The 26,887-nt window shown below is 52.4% G+C and overlaps 2 protein-coding genes and 1 long non-coding RNA gene across 4 annotated transcripts; 1 reads left to right on the top strand and 2 right to left on the bottom strand.

Annotated features, from left to right (window-relative positions):
* Positions 1 to 154: 154 nt before the first annotated feature.
* LOC134129045 (uncharacterized) lies at positions 155 to 1,869 on the bottom strand. The gene is made up of 2 exons (XR_009956225.1): positions 1,506 to 1,869; positions 155 to 1,431 (listed from the first exon to the last, which is right to left on the bottom strand). It is a non-coding gene; the product is annotated as an uncharacterized LOC134129045 (long non-coding RNA).
* zhx3b (zinc fingers and homeoboxes 3b) lies at positions 1,345 to 11,217 on the top strand. Its single transcript, XM_037480531.2, is given in 8 exon segments — positions 1,345 to 1,481; positions 5,515 to 6,377; positions 6,684 to 6,788; positions 6,872 to 8,215; positions 8,634 to 8,969; positions 8,971 to 9,297; positions 9,603 to 9,784; positions 10,380 to 11,217. Coding segments are annotated over 6 exon segments (2,982 nt in total). The 5' UTR covers positions 1,345 to 1,481; positions 5,515 to 5,666; the 3' UTR covers positions 9,762 to 9,784; positions 10,380 to 11,217.
* On the bottom strand, positions 11,217 to 26,856 carry plcg1 (phospholipase C, gamma 1). 2 transcript variants are annotated; one of them, XM_037480529.2, is made up of 33 exons: positions 26,566 to 26,856; positions 25,331 to 25,619; positions 21,544 to 21,696; positions 21,338 to 21,431; positions 21,198 to 21,245; positions 20,708 to 20,792; positions 20,545 to 20,628; positions 20,231 to 20,253; positions 19,457 to 19,526; positions 19,276 to 19,377; positions 18,980 to 19,098; positions 18,816 to 18,901; positions 18,474 to 18,594; positions 18,182 to 18,350; positions 17,971 to 18,093; positions 17,618 to 17,731; positions 17,290 to 17,477; positions 16,938 to 17,138; positions 16,748 to 16,867; positions 16,066 to 16,246; positions 15,898 to 15,975; positions 15,689 to 15,792; positions 15,455 to 15,548; positions 15,260 to 15,329; positions 14,566 to 14,732; positions 14,348 to 14,444; positions 13,654 to 13,878; positions 13,402 to 13,550; positions 13,176 to 13,290; positions 12,713 to 12,874; positions 12,544 to 12,632; positions 12,140 to 12,414; positions 11,217 to 12,054 (listed from the first exon to the last, which is right to left on the bottom strand). In XM_037480529.2, exons 2-33 carry the CDS (start codon positions 25,545 to 25,547, stop codon positions 12,012 to 12,014), a joined length of 3,966 nt encoding a protein of 1,321 aa, XP_037336426.2. In that variant the 5' UTR covers positions 25,548 to 25,619; positions 26,566 to 26,856; the 3' UTR covers positions 11,217 to 12,011. The 2 variants fall into 2 exon arrangements, with proteins under 2 accessions (XP_037336426.2, XP_037336427.2); XM_037480530.2 differs by having other exon boundaries at positions 17,630 to 17,731.
* Positions 26,857 to 26,887: the final 31 nt, after the last annotated feature.

Here is a 26,887-nt window from a genome sequence, read left to right as displayed (position 1 = left end):
CTGCACCCCAAGACGTCACTGTGTTCCAAAGCTGGTCGTTTCTTCTGTATGAAAGTATAACTTGAAGGACAACAGCTCTTACGCTATATATATATATATATATATATATATATATATATATATATATATATATATATATATAAATAAAATAAAATAATGAAAATATATTTTTTATTGCACCTTTAAGTTACTACAAGCCACAGAACCATATGTCTTTGTTATAGCAAATAAAATTAGTAGCATTGGATACAGTCATAAAAGCATTTTCACACATCCATCACATTATATCAGGCTGCAAACTCAAGATTCTTTCTTCATTGAAGTTTTACATTGGTCTGCTGCATAACAGAATATCGAAACACAAATGTTTTCTGTAAATTATTAATCAATTATTAATCAATTATTAATCAACTGTTGTTTGTGTTGTTTAAAGTAGATTGGCCACAACCCAATGCGATTCAGGTATTTCAATAATGATCAGCCACAGATAAAAAAAACATCTCTAGTCAAGTTCCTTTTCTGATAAAAGTATGGAAATAGATATTATTTAATTTTGAGGAGAAATTAGAAACCTTACACCAATTCCCCCTTACTCTGCTGTTATAACCTGCAGCTTATACTTTTTTCTATGGAATAAATGAGTGCATGTGCAAAACAACCGCCAATAATAGATATTATATTCTGTCTGTGGTTCCCTCTTCTGTCCTGCAGGGGGCTTCCTTTCTAAACTTTTAACTGGTCCTGAACCAGTCTCAGTTCAGTTCTGACTCTCTAAAGATCTCCATCAGTAAACGAGACCATCACAAAGAAAATGTTCTACTTATATGGTTTGGATTCTGGAGAAACCAGATGACATCATACAGGTTCACCAGAACCCCCTTCAGCTCAGACCCAGATCCTCCAGCAGAGACCACTCCACTGTGGACAGACCCAGATCCTCCAGCAGAGACCAGCCCGCGCATATGACGCACGAGACAAAGGGTACTCGGAGAGGGCAGTGTGCACTAGAGGTGAGCAGTCGTGTACTATCTCTTTAAGAGAGCGGTCACCTGGGAGAAGGACAGGTGTGACTAGCTGTAGCAGTCCCGTTCAACCGGGACCGGGGTTCAAACCCCCTCCTCCATCTACCGGTGGGTCTTCGTAGCAGCAGCTCGAGCTCCCCTCTCACGCCAAACTCCACCGCCGGTGACGTCGGCGTCACGTGTCCGTCGCTTCCCGTAGGTACGTCGTAGTCTTCCCTCCCCTCCGCCGGCGGCCTCGAGCACCGGGAGCCGCTGCAAACAAACGAGAAGAGAGAATCCACGGGGCGGGAGGAGGGGGCCCGGCGGGGCTCCAGTGTCACGTCCACCCGCAGCCGGACAGAGAGGGGCTTTTCTTTTCCTGCAAGTCCCCATCAGTGAAGCCCCCCCCCCCTTCAAGCCCCCCAGAACCCTGCAGCCCCGCGTCATTGTAAACTTTTAGTATCCGGCGGAGAATCACAGGTGAGCGACATTTCTATGACGCACCTCATGAGTTACGCTATTAGTTCTTCTTCTTCTTCTTCTGCTGCTGCTTCTTCTTCTTTCTGCTGCGCTTTGCTGCATGTCGCTTTGCTTAAAATGGCGACAGCCAAGGAGGGAGGGGGGGGGGGTGTTTTATATCCATGTAATCACGTCTTGGGGGGGCTCGTCCCCTCCGCTCCGAATTAATAACAAAGCCTTTAAAAACTGGGTAACGCATTAAGTGTGTGTGTGTGTGTGAGAGAGAGAGAGTGGGTGTGGGGGGGGAGGCGGAAGATGAACACGCATCATTTTAGGAAATGTTGACGTGCGTGTGTGCGTGTGTGTGTGTTATTACTACATCGTGTTTCATATATTTGATTTATGATTATTCATGTAGAAGATTGTTTGTCACTACTTATGTCCTCTTATCTCTTATCTTATTGTTGCCGGTTAAAATGTAAAAATGAAAACATTTTCCTCACGGACTAAAATCAACATTAGAACCATTTAGTATGAACTTAAAAAGCGCTGTGCTTTATTCCAGCCTGCAGCTGGTGTGTGTGTGTGTGTGTGTGCAGATACTTTGTGTCCACATGAGTTCCAATCACAAACAACTTAAATCACCGGTTCCTCTCTCAGCCGGCGGCGTCCCAACAGGCCCGCTGTTTACCATTAGCCTCCTAATATTCCACAGTATAGTCCCCCCCCCCCCCTTTGTTTTCCTCCTCCCTTTCTCACCCTCACTGGTTGTAGGTTTTTAGGTTTCGCAGCCTTCTGTAAACTCATCGCACCTAAAACCACTTTGTTCTTTCGGGGCCTCAGCGGGTCGCCGCCTCGTCTCCTGCGTTGACCCCACGTGATCACAAGTCTACTTCCAGATCTCAGGTTGGATGCTCCTCACAACCCCCCCCTCACACCGGCCCCTGGGGCCCGGGTCATCCAGGAGCCTCCTCTGGCTGTCTAACAGCTCGTGATGTCAGCCATTTTAGGTCGAACAGCACATGAGCCTGGTGCTCCGCCATTTTTTTTCTCCCTCGCCTTCCCGGCAACCCGCTGTGTGTTTCCTTCTAAGCTGGCGTCCACAGCCCACGCAGCCGCCCCGTGCTCCATGACCCCTGAGGAGTAGAGGGGGGGAGGTGGGGGGGCTGTTTGTCAGATGAGTGGAGCTCTAACGTGGGAGGAAACCGCTGAGGATGGAAGTAAACAAGCATTTCTGCTTCTGGCTCCGGGGAGCTGAGGCGCCGTAGATGGCGAAGGGGGGGGGTTTGCTGCCGACTTGACGATCGGCCCTTTGGCATTGAAGTGCCCCCCCCTCCCCCCGCTTCTCTCTGGAAGGTTCTTCCAGGCGCTGTTCATGTTTCTTCGGCCTGCGTCGCCCTCCAATACCGCGAGAGCCACAGGAGTGAGCGAGGGGCCGACCGGCCCTGTGGGGTCGGACAGGAAGGGAGGGGGGGGAGAGGGGAGGGGAGGGGGGTGGAGTGCTCGAGCCCTATGGTGTTCCTCGGCGGGGCCACACCTCAGCCGGGGTGACATCAACACCGCGAGGAGGCACTGAAATAGGAGCAGGGCCGGGACTCTTCAAATGCCTCTCAGTAGGAGGGGGAAGGGGGGGGGGGGGGGTGTTGTGTGTGTGTGTGTGTGTGTGCGTCCGCATGCATTCGCTTTAGAGAAGCTTGTGGGAGAGAGAGGGGGTAGGAAGTGGTTGCCATGGGGACAGTAACACACCAGTGGCGCTGCCGACCTGTCTCCCCGGGACAAACTTGCTGGGAGGAGGGGGAGGAGGAGGGGGGGGTTGTATTTGGAAGGAGTGCGGACAAATAAAAAAAAAAAATGGAGCAGCCCCTGCAGTGTTCCACTCCCATCACACCTGTGTTCTCGGCTGTAGGTAAGGAGCAGGTTGGGGAGGGGGGCATACGGCCGGATGAAGAGGAGGTCTTGCAAAATAAATGCAGGTCTCTGTGAGTCATCTGACACACACACACACACACACACACACACACACACACACACGCACACGCCACGCTCCCCCAGATCCCTTCCTTGCACACTCAGTCACACAGGAAACGCACACATGCAGACGCCACCACGTGCAACGGACGCCGCCGACCAGTCAACGAGAGAAGTGTGTGTGTGTGTGTGTGTGTGTGTGTGTGTTTTAAGGGCCCATCTATCTGCAGATGTGTTCACACCGTTGTGGGTTTATCAGTGTGTGCTTTTGTTTGTGTGTGATTTGAACTTTGTCGTCATAACAACACTGGATGTTGATATGTGCAGATGGGATTTGTTGTGTGTGTGTGCGTGTGTGTGTGTACTTCAGGTTATGTCCACTGGCTGAAGAGCTTCGGGTTGGAACATTCCAGGCTTTGCAGTGCAGCGACGAGGGAGGGAGGGAGGGAGAGGGGAGGGTTGTGTGATTGTAGTCGGGAGCAAGAGGGGGGGGTATTGCAGAGCGGGGGTTGGTGGGGTGGTAATAGGGGGGTCGGGGGGGGGGGGGTATCGGGGAGGAAAAAATTCCTGAGTGAAACACCTCAGTGATTCCTCCACCACACCCCCTCCTCCTCACCCCCCCACTGGGCTGCCCATCCCCCACCATCCTCTCCTGCTTGCTCTCTGCCCCCCAGTCCCCCCCCCCCTCGCCTTCCCCTCTCTCGCCCACCCAACAGAACCACGTGACGGGTGGCTGAGCCGAGCCACCCATAAGCCTTTGTGTTGAGTCATGTGACCAGCCTGCCTTGGCAGAGCAGTGCCCCCTGATGCAGAACTGAATGGCAGCCTGAGCTGAGGGGTGCAGGGAGGGGGGGGGGGCCTTGGGGCATCACGTTCCCTCCACAGCAGCCAGTTAACCCCTCACAAGCTGGACGAGGAATCCTGGAGCCCTGCGTCCATCATGTGAGGGGCCTGATGGAGCGCGACTGAGAAACACAACATTCAAACCTCGAGCCGAAATCCTGAGGAACCAGCGAGTAGATCGATAGATACAAAAATAAGAAGAGATCCAACATGCAGGAGAGCCGTCACTCCAACTAGACACCGTATCAGAGAACTGAATCTCGCCAGGAATGATCCACACTGAAAAACTCTTCTACGAGGAGAGCAGCTCCTTGGGGCCTTCCTCTGAGGCCACGCCCCCAAATGACCATTATGAACGCGCAGGTAAAACCCTGGCATCGGGCAGAGGAGCTGCATCGGTTTGATTTGTGTTTTCTATTTTAGCCCTTGCATGGGGGGGGGGGGGGGGGTGTTTTTAGGGTTTTCCTGTTAAACTTCTCTGAGGCGGTGAAGTTTCTGCGAGGCCTCGCCGCTCTGTGTGCGAGGTGTCGGTGCCGAGTGATTGGTGAGATAATTGCCCCGCAGCGGTCGTCCATTGCTGCATCATCACCTCCCTGTCAGAGAGGGGAGGGGGGAGAGGGAGGGGGGCGGGGAGTCCTCCACAGGAAGCTTCGCCATTTTGAGTGGACACAAAAGAAACTCGGGGGGGGGTGGGAGCTGTAGGACTCTCTTTCTCATTCTCATTCTCAGTCTGTGTTGTTCCTCCACGACCCTTTAAAGCGACTCGTGGACAGAATATCACTCGCGTGCTCGTCTTCACTAAAGGTGTGAAGACGAAGCTACGGAAGCGCTGGGTTCCTGAGACAAAAAGAGAGTAAATAGAGTCTCTCTCTCTCTCTCTCCCTCCCTGTGGGGGTGTGTCTGAACGAGGGGAAGTGAGGCAGAGTTGTGTGGGGGAGGGGACAGGCGGGGGCAGGACAGGAGCTCTCCCAAAAGCCCTCAGTGAGGAGGCAGACTGAGGCTGGTCTGAATGCGCCTCACGAGAGAGACGCCTTGATTCCCTCCAGAATCAAAGCTTCACCTGCATCTTCCCACCAGGTGTTCTCGCTACCTGAGCCGCTGACGCTCCTGCAGCTGAACCGCCGTAAGATCTCGTTCTCGCCTCCTCGTTCTCCTCGCCTCCTCGATATCGCCTCCTCGTTCTCCTCTCCTTCCCTCGTTTGTGCTCAAACTAAAAACCTCTTGTTCTCTTTCTCATTTCCAGGTTCTGTTTTTCGAAGAACTTCACGTGGAGCTGCGGCCATGTCCCGCCCTCCTCCCCCGACCTCTGGTCTGTAGCGGACCAGAAACGACCCTCATTCCCACCCCCCACCTCGTTCTCAGCCGTTCGACCAAACCCTCCCCCCACCCCCCACCATGGCCAGCAAGAGGAAGTCCACGACTCCTTGCATGATCCCCAGCAAGGTGGTGCGGCCGGTGGAGGAGGTCGAGCGGGACTCTGCGGGTCAGTCCAGGATCTGCGGAGCGGGCAGGCGGAGCCCGCTGGACTCGGGAGAGCCCTCCCAGCTGGAGGCGGGGGACGCCGTCGATGACGGCGCCGGCACTTACACTTGCAGGCCTTGTGACTTTGAGACCCACGACCTTAACTTGTTCCTGGACCACGTGTACTCGGGGCACCCGGACTTCCGCGCGGACCCCGGCTTCTTGTGCCGGAACTGCGGGGTTTCCGCGCCCAAGTTTGAGGGGCTGGCGCTGCACAACGCCCGGGTTCACCCCAGCACGCTGAACACCTCCCTGCACCTGAGGAGGCGGGACCGGAGAGCGGTGGTGGAGCAGAGTCTGCGGCCGGAGGCGGAGGCGGGCAAAGATGGCGAGATCTCCATCACCAAAACCCCCATCATGCGGATGATGAAGGGCAAGGCGGAGTCCAAGCGGATAGTGGTGTCTCACCCGGGGTCAGACGAGCCGGCGGCGCCCAGGGAGCCGGAGAGGAAAGAGGCGGCGGTGGCGGTCACCCACGTCCCCACCATCGTCCACAACGGAACGTCCAAAGTCTCGCTGCCATCGGCAATCCAGATCGTCAACGGCTCCGGGGCGCTGCCCATGCTGAAGACCCCCATCACACAGGTGAACATCTGTTTGCACAGTCCAGCCTGGCAGCGTAACATGAGACACACACACACACTACTCTTAAACAAATCATGAAGAATCGTCACTAAGAGGAAGAATAATCTTTAAACTACTTCATACAAGCTCTGAGAAAACATCTAAAGTATTAAATATATTATAAACAAACAAAGGTTAAATACTACTCACTGGATTTGGCTGCAGATCCTTTCAATCGGCTTCTATGCTTGGCTCAGAAACGTGACTCACCACAGAGGAAGGGAACGGCAGTAAATGTCTCTTGTGTATTTGATCTGTTTCTTCCAGGTGGTCTCGGTGGTTCAAAACAGGAGCCATCATCAATCCACACCGACCATGGCCTCCTCAAACATCTCCTCCGCCTCGTACTCGACCTCCAAGAATCTCCCCAAGGTGGCTCATTTGATTCCTTTCTGTGTCGTTTCGTCTTCCATCAGGAGTCAAATAAAGTATAACGTCCTCCTCTCTGCTTCCAGGTGATGATTCCTCTGAGCAGCATCCCCACCTACAGTGCCTCCATGGACTCCTCCTCCTTCCTGAAGACCTCCTTCAGTAAGTTCCCGTACCCGACGAAGGCGGAGCTCTGCTACCTGACGGTGGTCACCAAGTTCCCAGAGGAGCAGATCAAGATCTGGTTCACCGCCCAGAGGCTCAAGCAAGGCATCAGCTGGTCTCCGGAGGAGATCGAGGAGGCCAGGAGGAAGATGTTCAACACCATCATCCAGACCGGGCCCTCCGGCTCGCAGAGCCAGGGCCACCACGCCCCCGCCCAGCACACCATCACGGTGCTGCCGGCGTCGCTGGGGGCCGCCGGGATCCCTCACATCCTGCAGGGGTCCCTGGTCAGTCAGGGAGGGGTCATCGTCACGCAGCCCATGATGGCCAACGGGATCCAGGTCAGCAGCGCCCCGGTGGCCCTGGCCGTCACGCCCAAGCCCCAGGCGGCGGCCCGCCCCACCATGCAGGCGCGCCCGGCCGCGGCGCCGGTGGCGGACAAAGGCGTCAGAGAAGTGTTGGTGGGCACGGCGGGCGGCGGCACCGCGTGTCACATGGTCAGCAGCAGCAGCGCCGCGAGCCAGAGCGGGAGAGACGGCTCCATTATTACAAGCAGCCACGCCATCAACCTCAGCCTGGGCAGCGCCGACCCGTCCCGCGCTGCGGTCAGCAACGCCGGCAACAGCAGGTGTGACAGCGGCGCCAAGGACGCCGGCGGCGCCGCGCAGAGCGACGCCGGAGGAGAAAGACGGGAGGAGGAAGAGGCGAGGGACGTCAACGCAGGCGGCGATGGGCCGAAGAGGAATGACGACGTCGACTCCGACACCGGGACGGAGGCGGCGTCCTCTCCCTCTTCTCCCGCGGCGCACCGCGGCGGCACGCCGGTCAACGCCTTCCTGGACCCGAGCTTTTACAAAGGCAAGAAGTCCCAGGAGCAGCTGAGCGCGCTGAAGGACAGCTTCCTGAGGAACCAGTTCCCCGACCAGGAGGAGGTGGACCGCCTCATCGCCACCACGGCGCTCACCGTGCGGGAGGTGCGCAAGTGGTTCAGCGACCGGCGCTACCACTTCCGCAACCTGAAAGGCGTGCGCACAGGCGGGCAGGGGAGGCCTGGGGGGGGGGGCGGCCCGGGCGCATCGGGCGGCTGTGCCGACGGAAGCACAAACCCCCTCGACCTGTCGGAGGGCGGCGGCGGCGGCTCGGCGCCGCTGAGCCCGACGCCGTCGCAGACCCCCACCTCTCCCACCACGCCGTCCCGACGACACCCCCGACCTCCTTCCCCGGACTTCACAGCCATCCGCTACAAGGAGAGGGATCCGCATCAGGTGAGCTGCTGAGGGTCATGTGACTTCTAGGAGGCAAGCGTTGGGGGAACAAAAAGTTAAATAAAGTATTTAAAGTTCCAGAGGGAGCTTTAATAATTAATCTATAAATATATAGTATAAGTATAGTATGTAGTTTAAGTGGGAAAATAGTTTGTTTTGAGGCTACGTTAGCCACTAGTAGCATCAACAATCATCAATAACAAGTAAACAATGTGTTTTATCCACGAACTGTTTAATGTTCATCCTCAAAAGGAAAACATTTTTTTGCCGCATGTCTTGAATGATGAAAATTGACTTCAGATTAATAATAAAATAGATTATTAAAAATGAAGAGATCTTCATCTTAAAGAGTCTCATAAAGCAGAAGCAGAAGATCCAAATAGTAGTTGACGTTAATTTGTTCCTGTCCCGCCTCCAGCTCAAGGCCCTGGAGGCCAGCTTCGTGCAGGACCCGGACCCCCCGGGGGAGGAAGTGGACCGCCTGCGATCTGAGACCAAGATGACCAGGAGGGAGATCCACGGCTGGTTCTCCGACCGCAGGAAGAGGATGGCGGCGGAGAAAAAGAAGGAGGAGGCGCAGCGGGTGATGGAGGGGGAGGAGACGGAGGCCGACGGCGAGGAGAGGCAGAGGGAGGACGGCTCGGGAGAACTCAAGGTCAACCCCATAAAGATCAACCTGAAGATGCTCAAGGTGACGGAGGCCAACGGGAAGGCAGAGGGCGACGCGCCGGAAGCGGCGGCCGCCTCCTCCCCGAGGCCCCCCCCCCTCCTCCGCCCCGACCCCGAAGCCCGCTGCCATCCGGGGCAAGAAGACGGCGGAGCAGCTGCAGACGCTCAAACTGGTCTACGCCCGCACGCAGTGGCCCAGCGCCGCCCAGTACGACGACATGCTGCAGGCCACGGGGCTGGCCCGGCCCGAGGTGGTGCGCTGGTTCGGGGACTGCCGCTACGTGCAGAAGAACGGGCAGCTCAAGTGGCTGGAGGCCTTCCAGACGGCGGCCCTGGAGGAGGACCTGCAGAAGGGCGACGTGGAGGTTCTCCGGGCCCACTACCACGCCCACGGCAGCGCGGAGGAGTCGCAGGTACCCACCGGGTGGTGTTCCGTTAAATGTCTCCTTTACTTATTTTTGCTCTCATCCACGAGTCGCCACGGAAACCCTGTCAGAGAGGCTCATGAGTGACACAAGATCTCTGTTGTGATGACTGACTTCACTTCCTCAGCACAAATCCATTTAGTTGTTTTATCCTATTTATAAATGATGTTTTCTCCACTTCAAAGAGAATAATTCACCAATTTTAGACAGTTTGGTGGGACTTTAAGGAACGGGATGCTCCTTCTTATTCATTCTTTGGTCCCGTGACGTCTTCTCGTGTTCGTTGTGCTCAGCTACAGGATCTGGCTCAGAGCTGCGGCCTCACGGCCGACCTGGTGAGACACTGGTTCTCCACCCAACCGGGGCCAGAGGAGAAGAAGATGGGAGCAGGAGAAGGTGGAGCAGGAGAAGGTGGACGGCGGAGCAACAAAGGCAGAGGAGGCAAACCCTGAGAAGACTGTGAATCCCACTGAAGGTAGTCTTCATGTCCTTGTGTCCCTTTGTCTTCATCTCTGAACACTTTGAAGCCAACAACTATTTCCACTCGGCCTGTTAAATGTTTAAATTGTGACGTCGTGGCCGATCTGTTTGCACAATGTTAAATTATTCTTTCGTTCCTTTTGGAGGTTTGAACCAAGTTGCTGGAGCACGATTTATTATTTAAGCAATAAATCGTGATGGAGTACATTTCTTTCGAGAAAGTCACATTTAAGTTCTGATATTACAATATTATATCATTGGTGCTTTAACAGAAATATTATCACAAGGAGATGTTAGATTTATAATAATTAGTCCTGCAAAATATTCAGTAATTTGCTCTCATTTAAAAGACGGTGCTTAAATTTATTCCTAAAATGTGATGTTCGTCTTGTTAAAATGTAGCTGAGCTTATTGTCATTATGAATAATCGCTGGTTTCTTTGTATTTAATCCTGATGAATTGATCCTGGATTAAATGCAATAAGTCTCTACTTCATTAATTCAACAATTAAGAGGTACCGATCCACTGAAGACTTGTACTCGTTGTCATGGTGACGTTTTATAAATACATTTTTGTTTTAATTACCACAGGAAGCGAATGAAGAGGCCTTCGTTTATGATTGGGGGGGAAGGCAGATGTGGTTGTAAAAGGATCCCTGGACCCCCCCCCCCCCCCCCCATATCCCCCTGGAGGTTGGCATGACCTCCCCCGCTACGTGAGATGGACACCAAAGCCCAACACCCCCCCCTCGCTCGCTGTGCAGGCTGTCCTCCTGGCCGCCATTTTCCCCTCAGAAGGAAGTTCCAGTGGCGCGTTTGTTCCGCCTGACCGCTGTGGGGGGGGGAGGAAATCAACAGCAGGGTTTTTTGGGGAATGGAGGAACTGCTCAGCCCTTTGTCTGCTGGGGGGGCTTCCCTAAAAGGCCTTAAAGTAAAAAAACATTGTGCCATCTTCGTAGCCCCCCCCCCCCCCCCCCCCCCCCACCAACGTGCACTCAAACACTTTGACTTCATGCTTGCAGCTTACTTTAGTGCTCGGCTTTGTACTCACTTTGCATTTCTTATCTGTACATATTTTGGTTAAATGAGAACTTTAATTGTCCGTTTTTTTGTTGAGAGGGGGGGGGTTAATAAACGTCTGGAATTCTGTCATCCAAAGAGGGCGTGAGGACAAGTAGAGTACATGGAACGTGTTTGTGTCGTAGCATCAGAGTGCTTCTTTACGGGACTTTCCTATGGAACACCTTTTTTGGACTGTAGAAGAACCCGAGTTCCACATTTAGGTTCGTTGTATCATTTTTACAGATGGTATTTGCAGAATAAAACAGAATGTAACAAACGTGTGTTTTTCCTCAGTGCTTACAGAAACTACCAAAACTTTATTTTGTAACATCTAAAAAGGCTTTATTCAAAGAACAGAGACAGGTAACAAGTATTAAGTATTTTATTTACTTTCAGGCTTGAATATGTTTCATATGAAATGCAAAAATTTAAATGGATACTTTTCCTCTCCGTAGTTTTAGGCACATTACAGATTGTAAATGAGAAAAAGAAGAAAGCTAAAAGACACCGAAGTTTCCTGGGGAGGGGGAGGGGGGGGGGGGGGGGGGGGGGGAATCTGATACTGCTTGTTAGTCTTAATTTACATGATTACAGTGAACGTTTTGTCTTTGCACCTCGAGTCATAAAACGTGAAGGACAATGGAATGATGTGCAGTTATTTAGAATGTCATGGAATTAAAAAACAAAATGCACGTGTGTGTGTGTGTGTGCAGATATTAACAAGTGACGCTCTCTCGCTGCGACTGATCAAAAACAAGCGCTCCTCCAGGTCAGAGTCGACGATCGACGAAAGAAAAGGAAGTCACATTATGAAAGTTTAAATAATTAAAAACATGGAGACAGGCGCTCTTTGAGAGCAGGTCAGCAGCTGCTGGAATAAATACATATATTCATATACGGCGAGTAGAGGGGGGGGGGGGGGGGGGGAGGGGGGCAGACGATGCCTTTGACTCCCAACCCAAGCAGAGGTTGAGCCTCCACGAGAGAGAGAGCAAGTTGGCCTGAACCAGGATAGTAGAACGGAGGTGAGTGTAATGTAGGCCAAAAGCGGTGGTGGTCGTTTCCATGGAAACAGTGTTCACAGCAGGCAGTGACATCATCAGTACAGGGTGGCAGAGGGGTGGGGGGGGGGGGGGGAAATGCGTCCTGATTGGCTCGGACTTAGAAATGGTTCTCTCCGCCCACTCGGGTCCTCCGCAGCATCCTGAGGTGAAGACAAAGACAAAGACAGGACGTCTGCAGTCTTCCATCGCAACCAAGCAAAGGGAAAACAGCCCCCCCCCCCTTACCTGGTCTGTCTGTTCTGCGGGTCCAAGTGGTCCAGCAGGGCCTCCTGGGACACCCTGAAGTCCTCCAAAGGGGACTGGTAACGGGACTCGAAGGAGCCTTCTCGGCCCCCGAAGGCCACGGCCTGGGCCGGCGCCTGGGACACCGGGGACACGGCCGAGGAGGCCGAGGACACCGAGCTGGAGTCCCCCGAGCGCTCGCGACCCGCTTGGGCCGAGGCCGACACCGGCGAGGCCCCCGCCGGGAGGAAGGTGCTCAGGACCTCTCCGTTTTCATCCTGAGGGGGAGAAGCACAGACCCGTATGAACATGGTCTCATATTTAAACAGAAAACTCCTCTGCTGCGTCTCTCCTGAAGTCCCACTTGGGGGGGCTCATTCATCACGCTGTGTTCATGTTAAAGTCACCCTGCCACTGATGATGTCCATGTGGACCAGCAGAGACGCCAACTCCAGATCCTCGTTGTAGCTGTTCTTCAGGGGAACCGAGCGGTACCCTGGAGACACACGGAGACACCGTCACAGAGACGCCGTGGCGGAGACGTCCCGCTTGGAGACGGCTCGTCCCGTGGCCTACCTGTCTTGAGGCTGTGGATGGGGAAGGTGGCCTGAGCCAGGAAGTTCTGGTCGTTGAACATGTCGATCTCGTAGACCACGAAGCGCAGGTAGGCGAAGGCCCGGTTGAACACGGCGAACTGGAACGGCTTCCTGGGCCACGTGGGATTCAGCCCGTTATCAGCTGGGGGGGGGTTATAGCAGCCAGTTAACAAATACCAAATAAATATGTTGCATATCGAACAAGGGTGGAGTCCACTTTTTGTCTTTGTTATTAACCAAGCAGCTCAGTCTCCTAAATCTTGTGAAGAGGGAAGTTTATTTTGAGTTGGAACGAGTTATTGAATTATTATCAACACGCCTCCCACTGCTCTATTTGATTTGATATTCAATATTCTAAAGAGATGATTCACAAAGGTTTTAAGAAGCTAAACGAATCAGCCATCATTGAACACAGAGAAAAGGTAACGGCACATTTCTGGTACCTTCCGAGTCGGTCTTCTGCTTGGCGCTGTCGTAGTCCGCCCCGCACACCTCGATCTCGATCAGAGGGCACACGATGCCGCGGCCGTGTTTGGGGAGGTGCCGGGCGCCCAGAACCTTCAGAGGACAGGGAGGAGCTCAGATGGGTTACTTCACCTACAAAGCGCCCCCGAAGCAGCACGTCTGCCTTCCTCCTCCTCCTCCTCCTCCTCCTCCTCCGCGCCCTACCTCTATCTCCAGAGTGACCTGCTCGAGGCCTCGCAGCGTGTGTCTGTCGAAAGGGTCGAAGCTGTCGTCCCTCATGATGGGCGGCTGGAGGACGTAGCCGCTGCGCCCGTTCAGCATGAAAAGAGCCTGGTTCATCTGCATAGGCTTGTCTGCACGTCGGGGGGGGGGGGGGGGGGGGGGGAATGAGTGTTAGGAAAAGAAGAAGAAATCTCATCTTTGATGTTCTTGCAAACGGGCCCTGAAGGGAGGCACCTGCTGTCTGGAAGTTGAGCGCCACCAGCTGGGAGCCACAGAGCCACATGGGCAGGGGGTCGTAGTTGGAGGAGTCCAGCCTCTGGCCCCGCGGGTAGATCCTGGACAGCTGCAGTCGGTTGTACTGCAGGAACTTCTTCCCCTTGATCTTGTTGACGTACTTCTCCGCCTTGGTCTCGGGGAAGGAGGACATGTCCCGGAAGCAGGCCCGCTCAGTGCCAATCTCTGCAGGATGCCATGAGAGGAGACGTCACTCGACTGACAGCGTAGCGTTTTCTCTTCTGACATTCACTAGAATCAGTGATCAGGACATCATTGATGTTCTTCTCGTCTCTGATCATGTGATATCGTAGACAACAATCAGTGTGTAGATCAACAGGAGGAGGAGCTAGCAGCTGTAGCAGCACCTACTGGCCAATGGATAACAGCTACCAGCTACCGGCTAACGGCTAAAAGCTAATAGCTACCGGCTAACTGCTACCGGCTACAGGTTACATTATGACACATATCTCGCACATTATAATAATAAAATAAAAATGTATCATTATAAGAATAGATTGAATCTATAAAATTATAATCTTTTATTTCCTTATTATTGGAATAGTGTAAACGAAGTAAACCCTTCATGACTCACAACAAAGTAAGATTAGAACACTTAGTTTTTCAGGCTTTATGACTTTTTGTCGTTCCTTACTGTCTTCATCAAACGGCACCGGTCTACAGTAAATGACCAAGTCAGACAATTCCAGTGCGATCTTCTTCCTCCTCTCCATCATCTTCCCTTCTTCCAGCTGAGGATGGAGGGACGCAGGTTCATAAAGTAGAACACAACCGCTCCACACAATGACTTCACATCAACCAATCAGGGACATCAGGGACACACAACACTGGGAATGAGAGGCTCTGATCCACCTTGGCCTCCGAGGTCATCGTGACGTTGCGGATCTTGTCCACCCAATCGTTGAGCTCGTCCTGGGTGTTGGCGGCGACGTCCAGTACCTGGCCCGGCGTCCTCATGGAGGCGTTGGGCACCAGGGAGAAGACAAAATGCCGGTTGCCCTTCCCCCCGGGACGCTCGACTGAACACGGGACAAATACAAGGGGTAGACAATGCAGACGGTAAAAAAGAGAAAGGAGGTGGACAAGAATTCATCATCAAAACATTTTTGTCGGCTGTAACCTGATTGGACCAACTTTAGAAACGTTGAACGGGGTTCAATTTCAAATAATTTTACCTCTGCACTAATAGTTCATTTAGATTGCTACATACACTATACATTGGGACATACCAAATAGTAAAAAAATCTTGCATGGCTGCCATTCTGCAGAAGGCACAACGTGCGACCACTAGGTGGAGCCAAAGAGCCACGCAAAGGAGAAGGGGGGGGGGGGGGGGGGGGGAGACTCACTCAGGTAATTACGTGGATAGCAGACAATGTGACACTGATGGGTGCGTATTGATCGTCAAAGAGAAAAACAACAAATGAATAATTGAAGAGGTTGATAATGAACCGTGATGATTGTGTAGAATAAAAACAGAAATAGAGGGGCCGGTACGATGCACGTGAGAGAGGAGTGGAACAGGAAGTGGGGGGGGGGCTCTCACCGATCTGACAGGAAGACACGTCCACGCTTCCTCTCAGCAGATCCCCCAGCGGGCTGTTTTCTGTCATCTCCTGTGAGACAGACACCGTTAATTACTTCTCGCCAGCGGATGATTGACAGCTGAGAGGCGGGGCCCGGGCTTCCCGTGCAGGTGCATTTCATTTAGCGCTAGATACGCTCCGGGTTCGATCCTCACCGCTCTGTCGGGCTCCGCCAACGAGGGACTGATCTCCTCCACGTAGTTGGCAGGAAACCACAGCTGCTTCTTCCCTCCGCAGTCCCCCTTCCACCTGGAGGAGAAACCAACCAACACGTGATGGCAGCTTCATTTACACCACTCACGTGGGCATTTAAAAGGTCCATACCTACGTAAGCTGATGCAGCTCTAATAATGAAAATCAACAACATTGGATAATTAGGAGCTTCTTACCATCCTCCTTCCTGTTTGTCCACATTGGAGATGACGGCGTTCTTGATGAAGGAGAGCTCGTCATCTCTCTGGGCCTTGTACTCGTACATGGCCCTCACTGTGCACTGCAAGGACCAGACGGAAGGTTACACACCCACACGTACATCTCACACACACGTACATCACACCCACACCCAGACACACACACACACACCTCACACACACCTTACCTTAAACGTGGGCATTTGGTTGGCCTCCACGTAGAAGCCTGGATTCCGGCCCTCGTACAGCGACCCGTAGTCCGGCTCCTATTGGACGACAGGCTCAAACCAGTTAACGGGGCCCTTTTTTTTTTACTATGGAGCAAAGCGAGCGGCGGGTTCCCCGGCGGCGCTCACCGCCGTGCCGATCTTTTCCAGCGTGTCCTCGTTGATGGGATAGCGCAGCTTCATTTTGCGGTAGAGCGGGTGCTTCTCGTAGTAACTGATGAGATCCACCAGGCTGTCGAACTCGGAGGTGCCCAGCACCACGTTCTGCCCCTCCTGCTGCACCCGACAGTGCTTTATCTTCCCCTCCGCCCTGCCGGACGGACCACACGCATGAGCTCTACACACAGCATGCAGTCGCTTGGGACACTGTCCGGTAAATATTATTAATATTAAAACGTAGAGGTAACAGATGAAAAGGTTTCCATTGACAGATTCCCTTCAGTTGAGTTCAAAAGTGTGACTTTTTTGATAAGTCACACTTTTGATCGAACGCAGAAACTTAGGCAATGTTGTTAAGATGTCAAAATGATCTTTCAACGTGGCACGCTGAAAATATCTGAAGGACCCAAATAGCAACCTTGTGTTCTGAAACGTGAAGACTTAAAGCTAGTGACCAGCAGGGGGCGACTCCCATAGACATCTATGAGAAAATGACTACTTCCCTCTTGATGTATTCCCTCAATAAACATTGTAAACCTTTTCATTAAATGATGGCCCCTGGGCCGCACTTCTCAGAGCTCTGAAACGGAAACTACCGGCTTACAGATTCCAAACCAGTATCCCCCCCATCAGGGAAACACCAGGAACGTACCTGAAGGAAATGGCAAACGAATTGGCTTCCGCCCTCTTCCTCACAAGGAAAGCCCCGTCCCGAGGCACCCTCATCAGCATGTTCTCCGCGTGGCTCCTGGAGAGGTTGGCGTGGTACCACCTGGGACGGACGGACAGTCAGAACCCACAAAGGCCTCAAAACGTCACTCCGGGTTCTGCCCGACACTCACTCTTTGCTCTCGTGAGCGTTGGTCTGAGGCACCGGCTCCGTCAGCTTCATCTCAAACTCGTTGCAGCGCAGCGCCACCTGCTGGTAGTGGTTGATCAGGGCGAAGAGCGTGTTGAACACCAGGTTGTCGGTCAGGTAGAACTTGGGGCTGCCGGCCTCCTGGCGAGAGTGAATGCGACAATGCTGCACGCGCCCGGAACGCCTGCAGCAGACGGAGGAAGCCTTTACTCCACATGCTCCTCGGAGACCGTGACCATGCTGCCCTCCCCTCACCGTGGCAACGTGTCTGTGATGATGGATCATTCCTGCACCACACAGGAGTTAAACACGTACACAGACCCATCCAAACGTACCAGAAGGACAGCGTGTAGTCTCCCACAAAGGTCTCGCTCTCTCGCACGAGGAAGGACCCGTCTGGAGCTCCGGTCTCCAGGCAGTAATCCGACAGTAACCTCTCGGCGATCTGCCGCCCGTCTCGCCCGGCGCCCAGCTTCCCGTGGAACCATTTCTCGGTCACGTGCTGGTCCATACCGTTGGACACCTGAAGATCGGAGGGAGGGAGAACTTGGTTGGTCCATTTAGCTGCAACGGTTTTGTGAACCGTTGCACTATTATTTCTAGTCGTATTTCTCATACTTTGTGGAGCTAAAGGGCCATGAAAGGGATCTCATCTCTACATCCATCCATACCAACCTCTCGGTGCTCCTCCTCATCCTCATTTCCCTGGTTACTGGAGGTCTCCTCGGAGTAGTAGATCTTAGTGCTGGTCAGGACGAAGAAGTGAGGATACCACTCCTAGATGGGGGGCCGGGGGGGGGGGGGGGACAGAGAGAGGGGACCAACAGTTAGCTGAAATATTTAGAGCATCCATGTGTCGCACTGAAAAGTGTCCAACGAGCTCTTCATAAATAATTGAATCATCTAAAATCCCACAAAAACAAGTTCACAAAGCCAAAAGTGGGACACTAATATAAACTGAATGTAAGAGAGAAGAAAGGGAAAGAGCATCACACGTTCTCATGTTCCAAGCTTACATGATTGATGGGGTCCTCCAGGTACAGGATGCCGTTTTTGATGGAGTTGCTGATGTCGTTCTCCGAGTAGGGGGTGGAGGTGGACACCTCCTCGTAGGCGCTGCCCTCAGCGAGCTTCTTATGCTGCAGCAGAAGACGAAGAGGAGACGGACGTTGGACACAAAGCGTCCCTCCGTAGTTTTGCTTCCTGCACGGGACCGATGCCGCTCACCTTGATGAGGATCTTCTTCTTCAGCTGGTTGGGAGACGGCAGGCCGTCCGCCGCGATGTCCACCGCTTTGGTCAGCAGCATGTCTCCAAACACCTTCTTGAATTGAGTGGCCATGTTCCTCTGCTGCACGATGCTGCAGTGGTCCTCGATGGACAGGACGATGGGATATCTGCAGGAGGACACTCACAGAACGTTACTTCCTCTCTCACACACCTCAAACACTCATATCTATACCTAATTTAGGCGATGATGTCGCCCCTGCGGGCTGTGAACGAAGCTCGTGCAGACTCACTCGGAGGTGACAAAGGCGTGCTCCTTGATGGTGGTCAACACGTCGCCAAACTTGATCTTCGTGGTGAGGGTGTGTCCGTGGTAGATAACTGGCATTCCATCAGGACCGTCCCAGCAGTCCACTGTAAACACGCACACACACACACACACACACACACACACACACCAGTGAGTACGACAGGTATGAAGCTCTTTTGTCGACTCACACATCAGGCAGAACGCCTCTCAAAAGGTAGTTGCGTTCATGGAAACCTGCTCGGCGAGGTTCATGTGTAAAGGTCATGGACCGCACTGCTGCGTAACAGCTATGTGTGTGTGTGTGTGTGTGCGCGCGTTTACCCACATTCGATACAGCGGCAGCCCATCCTCAGGCAGCGAGCGTACGCCTCCAGAGACGACTCGCTGGAAAACTGGTCTCCCGTCAGGTAGCTAGATACAAGCAGAGGAACAGGATTGGCCCAGTGGGGGGATTAAGAAGCACAGAAAGGCTTCGGCCTGGATCCTTACGTGTTGTGCGAGGAGGAGATCCAGTAGTGGGACAGGGGGTTGTTCATGTTGTCAGGACACACCTGGTCCAGGGAGGAATCCCAGATGGTGTTCTCCTTGGAGAACAGGTACGTCAGGTACTAAAACCAGGAGGGAGGAGAGGAATTCATTCACAAATAAAGTGCAACGTATAAACAGTAAAAACATCGTAGGGAAAGAGGAACATTCATTTTGATCATCTCAACTCTTGGAATCCCAGATTTCCAAAGGGTTGAATGAGCTCATAAGACTGGATGGGATCTCTCCGTATGGCGTACCTCCTCCTGGTGGAAGTAAGGCTGCTCCACCTCTCTCAGAGGGTCCTTCAGGTAGCCGAACATGAAGGCCTGAACTTTGTCGCTGTCCGCCGCCCAGGTCTCCTGGAATCACACGGGGAGGAAAACTCGGATGAGCGAGTGAACGGAAGAGAGCACACGAGCAGCGGAACGTCTGCGCTACCTGCTGAAACTCCAGCAGGAAGCCCTTGAACTCGTCCAGAGAGATCCTCTGCTCCGGCCTGTCGAGGAACCTGGAAGTAAGGGTTCGTCTCAGTGAGGGATTTACTTCAGAGGCCTTTTTAAAAAGGTTAAACACATCGTGCACATCAAAAGAAACACGTGACGCAACGCGGAGAGAAATGCACGAACCAAAGAGGTTTTAAATGTTCTGAAGACACAGGACAGCCTCACTGTAAACGGATTTAATAACTTAAAGTTTGGTTCCACCAGGTGACTCTTTCCGGGCCACACGACGCAGCCGGAAATTCCAAGACACGGTCATAAGAAGCACTATTCACAGTTGGAAGGCTTTTCTACATTTGACTAAATATTTTCCAGCTAAATGTTTTATTCCCTTTAATAAGGAAGGAGTCCGTGAGCTCGTTGCCCCCCTCCTCGTCGTAGGGAGGGGGCCACTCCGGTGACCTTCTGGTCGTGTTAGTAAACTGAATTCACAGAAACAAATAATAGTCTTTAAATTGATTGATTGAGAGGTCAGTGGACCTTGAGCGGCTTAAACAATCAATCAATTAGAGAACAAAGCCCGTTGGATCATGTGTTTAGAATCTATTCACGTTTCTGTAGCAACACCCATATTTAGTCCTTTGAAGTATATGCCTAGAACGTCGCAGTGTGCGCTCGTATGTGTGCGTGTGTGTGCTCGTATGTGTGTGTGTGTGTGTGTGTGTGCTCGTATGTGTGTGCGTGTGTATGTATGTGTGTGTGTGTTACATACCTCTGTTTAAACGGGATCTCCATCTGAGGAATCAGGAGAAAAAGGAAACCTTTCAGTTCACCAATGAAAGTGCTGTGCTTTCACTTTGTAAATGACCAGTGATGTAGATAGACATCCTGGGGGGGGGGGGGGGGGGTCGTTAGGGGGCCACTGAGGTCATTCATTTAATCCGACCTGCTCCTCTACGTGAGTGTGTCCTAATGGCCTCCACCAGAGGGGTTGGGTGGATTTTTAACTGGTCCGTATTGATCCGGGAGCCATTTGAGAACAGACAGATGGGGGGGTGGGGTTCCTTGGAAAGGTTTTGCACTTACGTTTTTCTGAGCATCAAACATGAGGTTGCGGTAGAGCTGTGCGAACTGGCTGAAGGAGACGTCTCCGTTCCTCAACTCGGAGTCCTGTGGACCAATCACAGGCCGTTAGCTCAGTGGGGGGAGGGGGGGGGGGGCGCTTGTGATGAGTAGGAGAGAAGCTTACCGGAAGTTTCTCTCGGAGGAACCTCATGTTGGGCACCCTGTAGTTGACCTGGCTCAGCATGCTCTTCAGATCCTTGCAGGATATCCTGAGCACATTCAGCACAAACACAGAGACGCACGTACAGTCAGGAGCTTCTCTGGAGTCCTCTTCTACCTACGGCCTCAAAAGATCATCCTGAACACCTCACAACGCAGAGACACCACCCCCCCCCCACCCACAACTTCACAAAGGCTCTGCCTCTCTCCTGGGACGGGAAAGACAAACATGGCCGCACATCTCCATCCTCTGCAGCCTGTTTCCTGCTGCAGGAAGAGCTCGCTACAGAGTGTGTGTGTGTGTGTGTGTCTGTGTGTGAGGCTGAGAGGTTAGTTCTTCCGCCTCAACAACAGCTCCTACCCACCAGCCTGGATGTCACACTGGTGGGTCACACACACACGCTTTCTTTCAGAAGGTGGACGCCCTCCACTGGTTTCACACATAGCCCACTCACCGGTCTTCTCTGTTGCGATCGACGGCGTAGAACTGCTTACGCAACCACCTGATCACATAAAACAAAAGAGAGCGGGAGAGGTTTAATGCACCGAAGGCCGCGTGGGGCGCGGTGGGCGGTGGGCGGGGCGCGGCGCTCACCTCTCTATCTGCAGCGGCGTGGGAGACTTGAGCGTGTCGGCCACCAGCGAGTTCAAGCCCCTCACCCACATGGTCATCTCCTCATCCGACGTGGCTGCAGAGAGAGCAAGAGGGAAACCAGGACGCGTTAGGTCCCGCTCGCAGACAGCACCGAGCTACCGTTTCCTTCCTCGCAGACCAGAAGCCGGACATTTGGGGCCGGTTACCTGCCAGGCTCAGCGACTTGAGGCGGAACTCGGTGCCGTACAGGATGACGAAGCAGTGGGCCTGCTCGGGCCGCGAGGCCGAGTCCTCCACGTAGCGCTCAAAGTCCCGCGACTTCTGTCCCAGACGGATCTCCTTGATCTCCCGAATGTCAACTGGAGAAACACACACACACACACACACACTTTATGACATCTAAAAAACAGAAGATCGGATTTGATTTTAAATTGTTAATTAGCAACCTTGTGCACAAACAGTGAGAATGCAACACACTAAATGAGGTCATGTTGAAGACATGCTGCAGGTAGAGAAAGAAGAGAAGGAGAGCATGGAGGTGAGGCGGTGCAGCTGGAGTCCACATGTTCAATCAGATATTACTAAACAAGCAACTTTTTTGTATATTCATGATGCTTCATGATGAGGATTTTGAGTGTTACAAATGAAGACAAAACGTTTTATACAATATAAAATATGATTAAATACTGAAAAATTATTAGATATTCATCTTCACATGAGTAAAAACTTTCAACAATCCAATTTGTGACATTTAGAAAATATTAATTTTGGTCATAAAATCTATGAACAACACAATTAGGTGTTTATTGATTGGTTTTAACCCCCCAACACACACAACTGAACTTCAGCTGATATTTATTTATTCATTTGAAGGTGAAGCCCGTAGCCCCCCCCCCCCCCCCCCCAATACAGATGTGTCACATTGGGGAAACCCCGCAGCGGTTTTAATGATCCAGAGTTAAACCTGATAAAAATGTTTACGGTAAAATTCTTAATTCTGTTTCCTTCATGAGCGACTTTACGAGAACAAAGCAGCTCGACAGGTTCTCTCTCTCACACACACACACACACACACACACACACACACACACACACACACACACACACACACACACACACACACACACACACACACACACACACACACACACACACACACACACACACACACACACACACACACACACACACACACACACTCTTCCTGCCTCTGAACCACACATCCTGTGCTTTATCGCCTACCCATGTGTGTGTGTGTCTGTGTGTGTGTGTGTGTGTGTGTGTGCCCACATATTACACACGGTGAGCGTGTTCTTTCTCTAAAGTCTTAAACAGAAGAAACACCCTGAATCCTACATGGCGTGCAGAGAAGAAGTGCCGCCCCCCCCCCCCCCCCCCCCACGTCTCTGACAGGTCGATCTTCTGTGTCAAACTATTTGGAGGCGGCAGGAAGTGAGGCGAGGGCCCGAGGTGTGACCTCAGCAGGAGGAGACGAGGAGGTATCCTGCTGCACGCTCACACACTTCCTCCCTCGTTGTAAACGCTCGCTGTACAATTCCTCCCGTCTCATCAGAGACACGGGCCTCAACATGTGGACACCACATCCAGCCGAGTCCATCACCGACATCAAGGACCGTTTCTTCACATACACGCAGACTTTTGGATCAGAGTGAGAACAAAGTCACTTAAAGTTTAGTCACATGGCCGACACGATGAAGACACTACAGGTGAAGAAATGAAAGACATCAACATTAGAATTGGAAAGGTGATCCGGGGAGACATGACTCGCGTCTTCTGCACGTTCCTGAGCAGCAGAGAGCGGGACGGTGCTCACACGTCAGCTGATGCATATCAGCTCCTCTAATGTCGCGCCAGATAAAGCGTGAGCAGAGGACACCACCCCCCCCCCCTCCCCCTCTGAGCCTCTCAGGTCACTACCGGAGAGACAGTGAAGCAACGAGGATATTTTACATCACTGTTTAGCCCCAAAAGACCCGGTCGTCTAGGTAACCGACTTCATGAGCATACGAATGAAGAGCAGACGCTTTAAACCTTCACGCTCACAGTCAAGTTCAAAATGGAATTCAACCACCACTACCGTAGTTTCGCGCACCTTCAATGAATCGCCTATTTTAGAACTATTTTCCTATATAGGGCGCACCGGATTATAAGGCGCATAGAATAGAAGATACTGCAGTAAAAGGTTTGACTGGGACTGCGTTATGCATCCACTAGATCGGGCCGTGCTATATCAAACGTTATTAAGCGTTCTGAAAACTCTTCACTCCCATGGTAACGTTGTTCAAACGTTAATGTGGATATTAACAATATCTCTGAACCTCCAACTTTGGTTCTTGATTAATGAAAACATTCTTGGCAAATGCTTTCGTGCTTCTTGCAGCGAGAGGCAGCGCTGAGACAGACGAGCTTTTTAACTACAGCAGCTTTAATATACGCTGTTGGAGCTGGAGCTGGAGTTTCCGCGGCTGCTGGCACCAGACTTGCCCTCCAATGGATCCTCGTTATAACCAGTATGGATCAACCCATTGATCCATATATATGGCGCTCTGAGTTTTTTGAGGAAAAAAAAAAAAGAATTTTAAGTGCGCCTTGTAGTCGCGAAAATACGGTAATTAAAGCTCTAGAAGCATCAGACCCTCGCTGCGCCTCGCATCCTGACTGGAACACGTGCGTTACGCACTCTGCGCCGGATTGAACCAGCCGACACACACACACTGAAGGAAGCCGATACCCGTCTTCACGGAGCGGAGCGTAGGTCACAAACACCTCCAAAATCCCAACAAGACCTCAGGAGCAGATGAGAATAAATCACGCTGACATTGGGAGGCGTGTGACCAGTCAGAAACCACCTCGCGATGGAGAAGCATGGAGAGCGATGGTGGCTACGCGCTGATTGACGTCCACGCCGTCACTGCTCCGTGCAGACATGGTCACTTCCTGTCCCTCCTGGCTCCTGTTGGTAACGCGCCGAATCGCTGAACTCAAGGCTTCAAAACATCAGTCCACAAACCAACGTCCACTGCCATGTACTAAATGAACACCGTGATGTCATCATGTTCCCGTGGACGTCTATGGGACCAGAGGAGTCCGAGGTGGTCGCTAAGAAGAAGTTAAAGACGTGAAGCTCATCACAACCCAAAAACCCCAAAACCGCTCTGCCGCTGCAGCGTAGTGAGATGAGGCTGCACGCGATTCTTTGATGGGTGTCGCCTCGTTATCGGGGCAGCGTTGTGTTTTTCGTGGGTCCTACACTTGGACCATGTGTTGAGATGTGATGCAGAGTTTATGTTTTCATTACAACACAAATGCTGCTGCCACTTGTACCACAAAACCACATCCTGCTCAGACTCCTGTGCACCAAACAGAGGGTCATCGCAGAGAACATCACCAGAAATATTCATATCATCTGTCAATCTTGGAGGGGAAAAACAGGAAGTCCCCTTTGAGCAGGAGGAGAAGAAAGAAAAGGTACCCGAGCTCCACTGAGGACGGACACCTGTCTCTCGCTGCATCGATCCGCAGCAAAATGATCACACGCTTCCAGGAAGAAGACGTCTCGTATTCTATTTCTGTACATTAATGAGGCGTCTCAGGCTACGCCCCCCCCCCCCGCCAGGAGCATCAGATTCCAGATATGAGGTTCGCCTTTTAAAAGAAAACTAACTCTCAGTCACCTGGATCCAGAGCTTCCTGCTCGATAAGAGACGAGAGGAAGACCCACTCTGGGCTTCGATCGGTTCACAACCGACAACCAACCCGTTTCCTTCTACTCGCAGAACCCCGACCCGCATCCCTCCAGATTCACCATCTCGTCCCTGTTGTTCAGTCATCCAGTGTTTAGTTTGACCCGAGAGGCGTCGTCCTCCCGACACTCTGCTCCTCACGTCTCTCAACGTGCACGACCTTCACTCGGCACCCCGACCCGTGTGCGTGTGTGTGTGTGTGTGTGTGTGTGCGCGTGTCTCCACTCACTCTCTCCCTCTATCTTGTCCGTGCCACGCGTCCAGATGATGGTCCTGGTCTCCAGCTTGACCTGGAAGGTCCTCCTCTCGGGCCGCTGGGACTTCTTGGAGTAGAAGAGCGTGAGCACGGTGCCCAGCTCCAGGTCGCGGTACAGGTCGTTCATCTCGCCGTCGTTGTCTGTCCACGGGACGGGTCCGTTGGAAAAGAAGCTGGACGTCCCGGCCATGTTCACTTCCCCTGTTTGTTGTCCTGTTTCCTCTCAGAACAATCTGCTCAGGCCAGGCCTACACAGGGACACCTACAGGGGGGGGGGCAATGAAACAACAATTCAGCAGTGGGGGGGGGGGGGGTTCTAGTGAGTCTCTGCTGCGCACACACACACACACACACACACACACACACTTAATATCAGAGACGTACATGTTCATAAAAGATGAGAAATAAGAGTTCAGCTTCAAAGACTATTTGAACGGCTCTCGGCTTCCTCTTTTAAACACAAATTGTGTCTTTTATTTACATGAAGCCTGAAATATATAAATTAAAATTATACTTTTATATAATATAAAAATAAAAAATATATATAGTATTTAATCTAGTTTATCTTAGTTCTCCAACAATAATAACAAGTGACATTCCATATAGTATACAAATAGTTTCTTTAGTAGAAATAAATAGAGAGATTTGACCCAAATACCATAAACACAATAAAACATGTAATGAACTCATGAACTAACAGACTTGTTTCACATGTCCACGAGTAACCTGTCTGCATATCGATCATCACAGGGAGGCTGCAACCTGAAGGAGAAGCAGCACAACATGTCTTGTCCCCCTCAGGAGGAGGAGAAGGAGGAGAAGACATGTTGATGTCCCCCTCAGGAGGAGGACATGTTGGGGTCTTCTCTGATCATGTGTCTCACTGATCGCGCAGCAGGCCTTCAAAGAACCTGCATCCGATCAGCTCAAAATATACCAACGAACTTCCGAGACGTGGTGACGTCATGTTGTTGGGAATAACAAATTGAAACGTCTGGCGTCTGTGTGTGTGTGTGTGTGTGTGCGCGCGTGTACGTGTTAGCATGTCGCCCAGAAGGCAGGAGTCAAGAGCTGGTTTCACGGGGGGGTTAGGAGCTCCCCCCCCCCGGCGGACCTGCGGAGAGAACGAGCCCGGCCCGTCGCAGGAGACGGGGGGACGAGGGGGGAGGGAGACGTGTGGGGGGGGGGGGGGGGTTGTAGTTACGTACCAACTCAATCTCGGCCCGACCGCACATCTCCAACGGCTGCTGCTCTCCTCTCGGTGCTGTGTGTTTAGCGTTGCGCCCCCCAGCACAAACAGCGTTGTTTTTCTTCCTCCGCCGCCCCCCCCCCTCGGGATTAAATCCTCGCTCGGTCCCGGAGACAAAAGCCGCGCGGTGTCGGTCCGCAGAGAGAAGAAGAGCCCGCGAGGTGCCGGGGCGAGACGACGCTGCTTAGTGCCTCGGATCCAGCGGAGGCCCTTCCTCCTCCTCCTCCTCCTCCTCCTCCTGCTGCTGCTCCTCCTGCTGCCCCCTCCCCTCCCCACGGTAA

The sequence above is a fragment of the Pungitius pungitius genome, chromosome 1, assembly GCF_949316345.1.
Source record: "Pungitius pungitius chromosome 1, fPunPun2.1, whole genome shotgun sequence".
In the NCBI taxonomy this organism is placed as follows: Eukaryota; Metazoa; Chordata; class Actinopteri; order Perciformes; family Gasterosteidae; genus Pungitius; species Pungitius pungitius.
Note: the sequence above shows the minus strand (reverse complement) of the source record. Positions and strands in the feature narration are given on the sequence as shown.

Coding starts and splice junctions, on each gene's coding strand:
- plcg1 (XM_037480529.2), bottom strand. CDS start 25,547: ATGGCCGGGACGTCCAGCTTCTTTTCCAACGGACCCGTCCCGTGGACA. Junction 18,595..18,815: donor GGGCTGCCGCTGTATCGAAT/GTGGGTAAACGC, acceptor GCGTGTTTACAG/TGGACTGCTGGGACGGTCCT. Junction 17,139..17,289: donor GACTACACGCTGTCCTTCTG/GTACGTTTGGAT, acceptor CGTCTGCTGCAG/GCGTTCCGGGCGCGTGCAGC.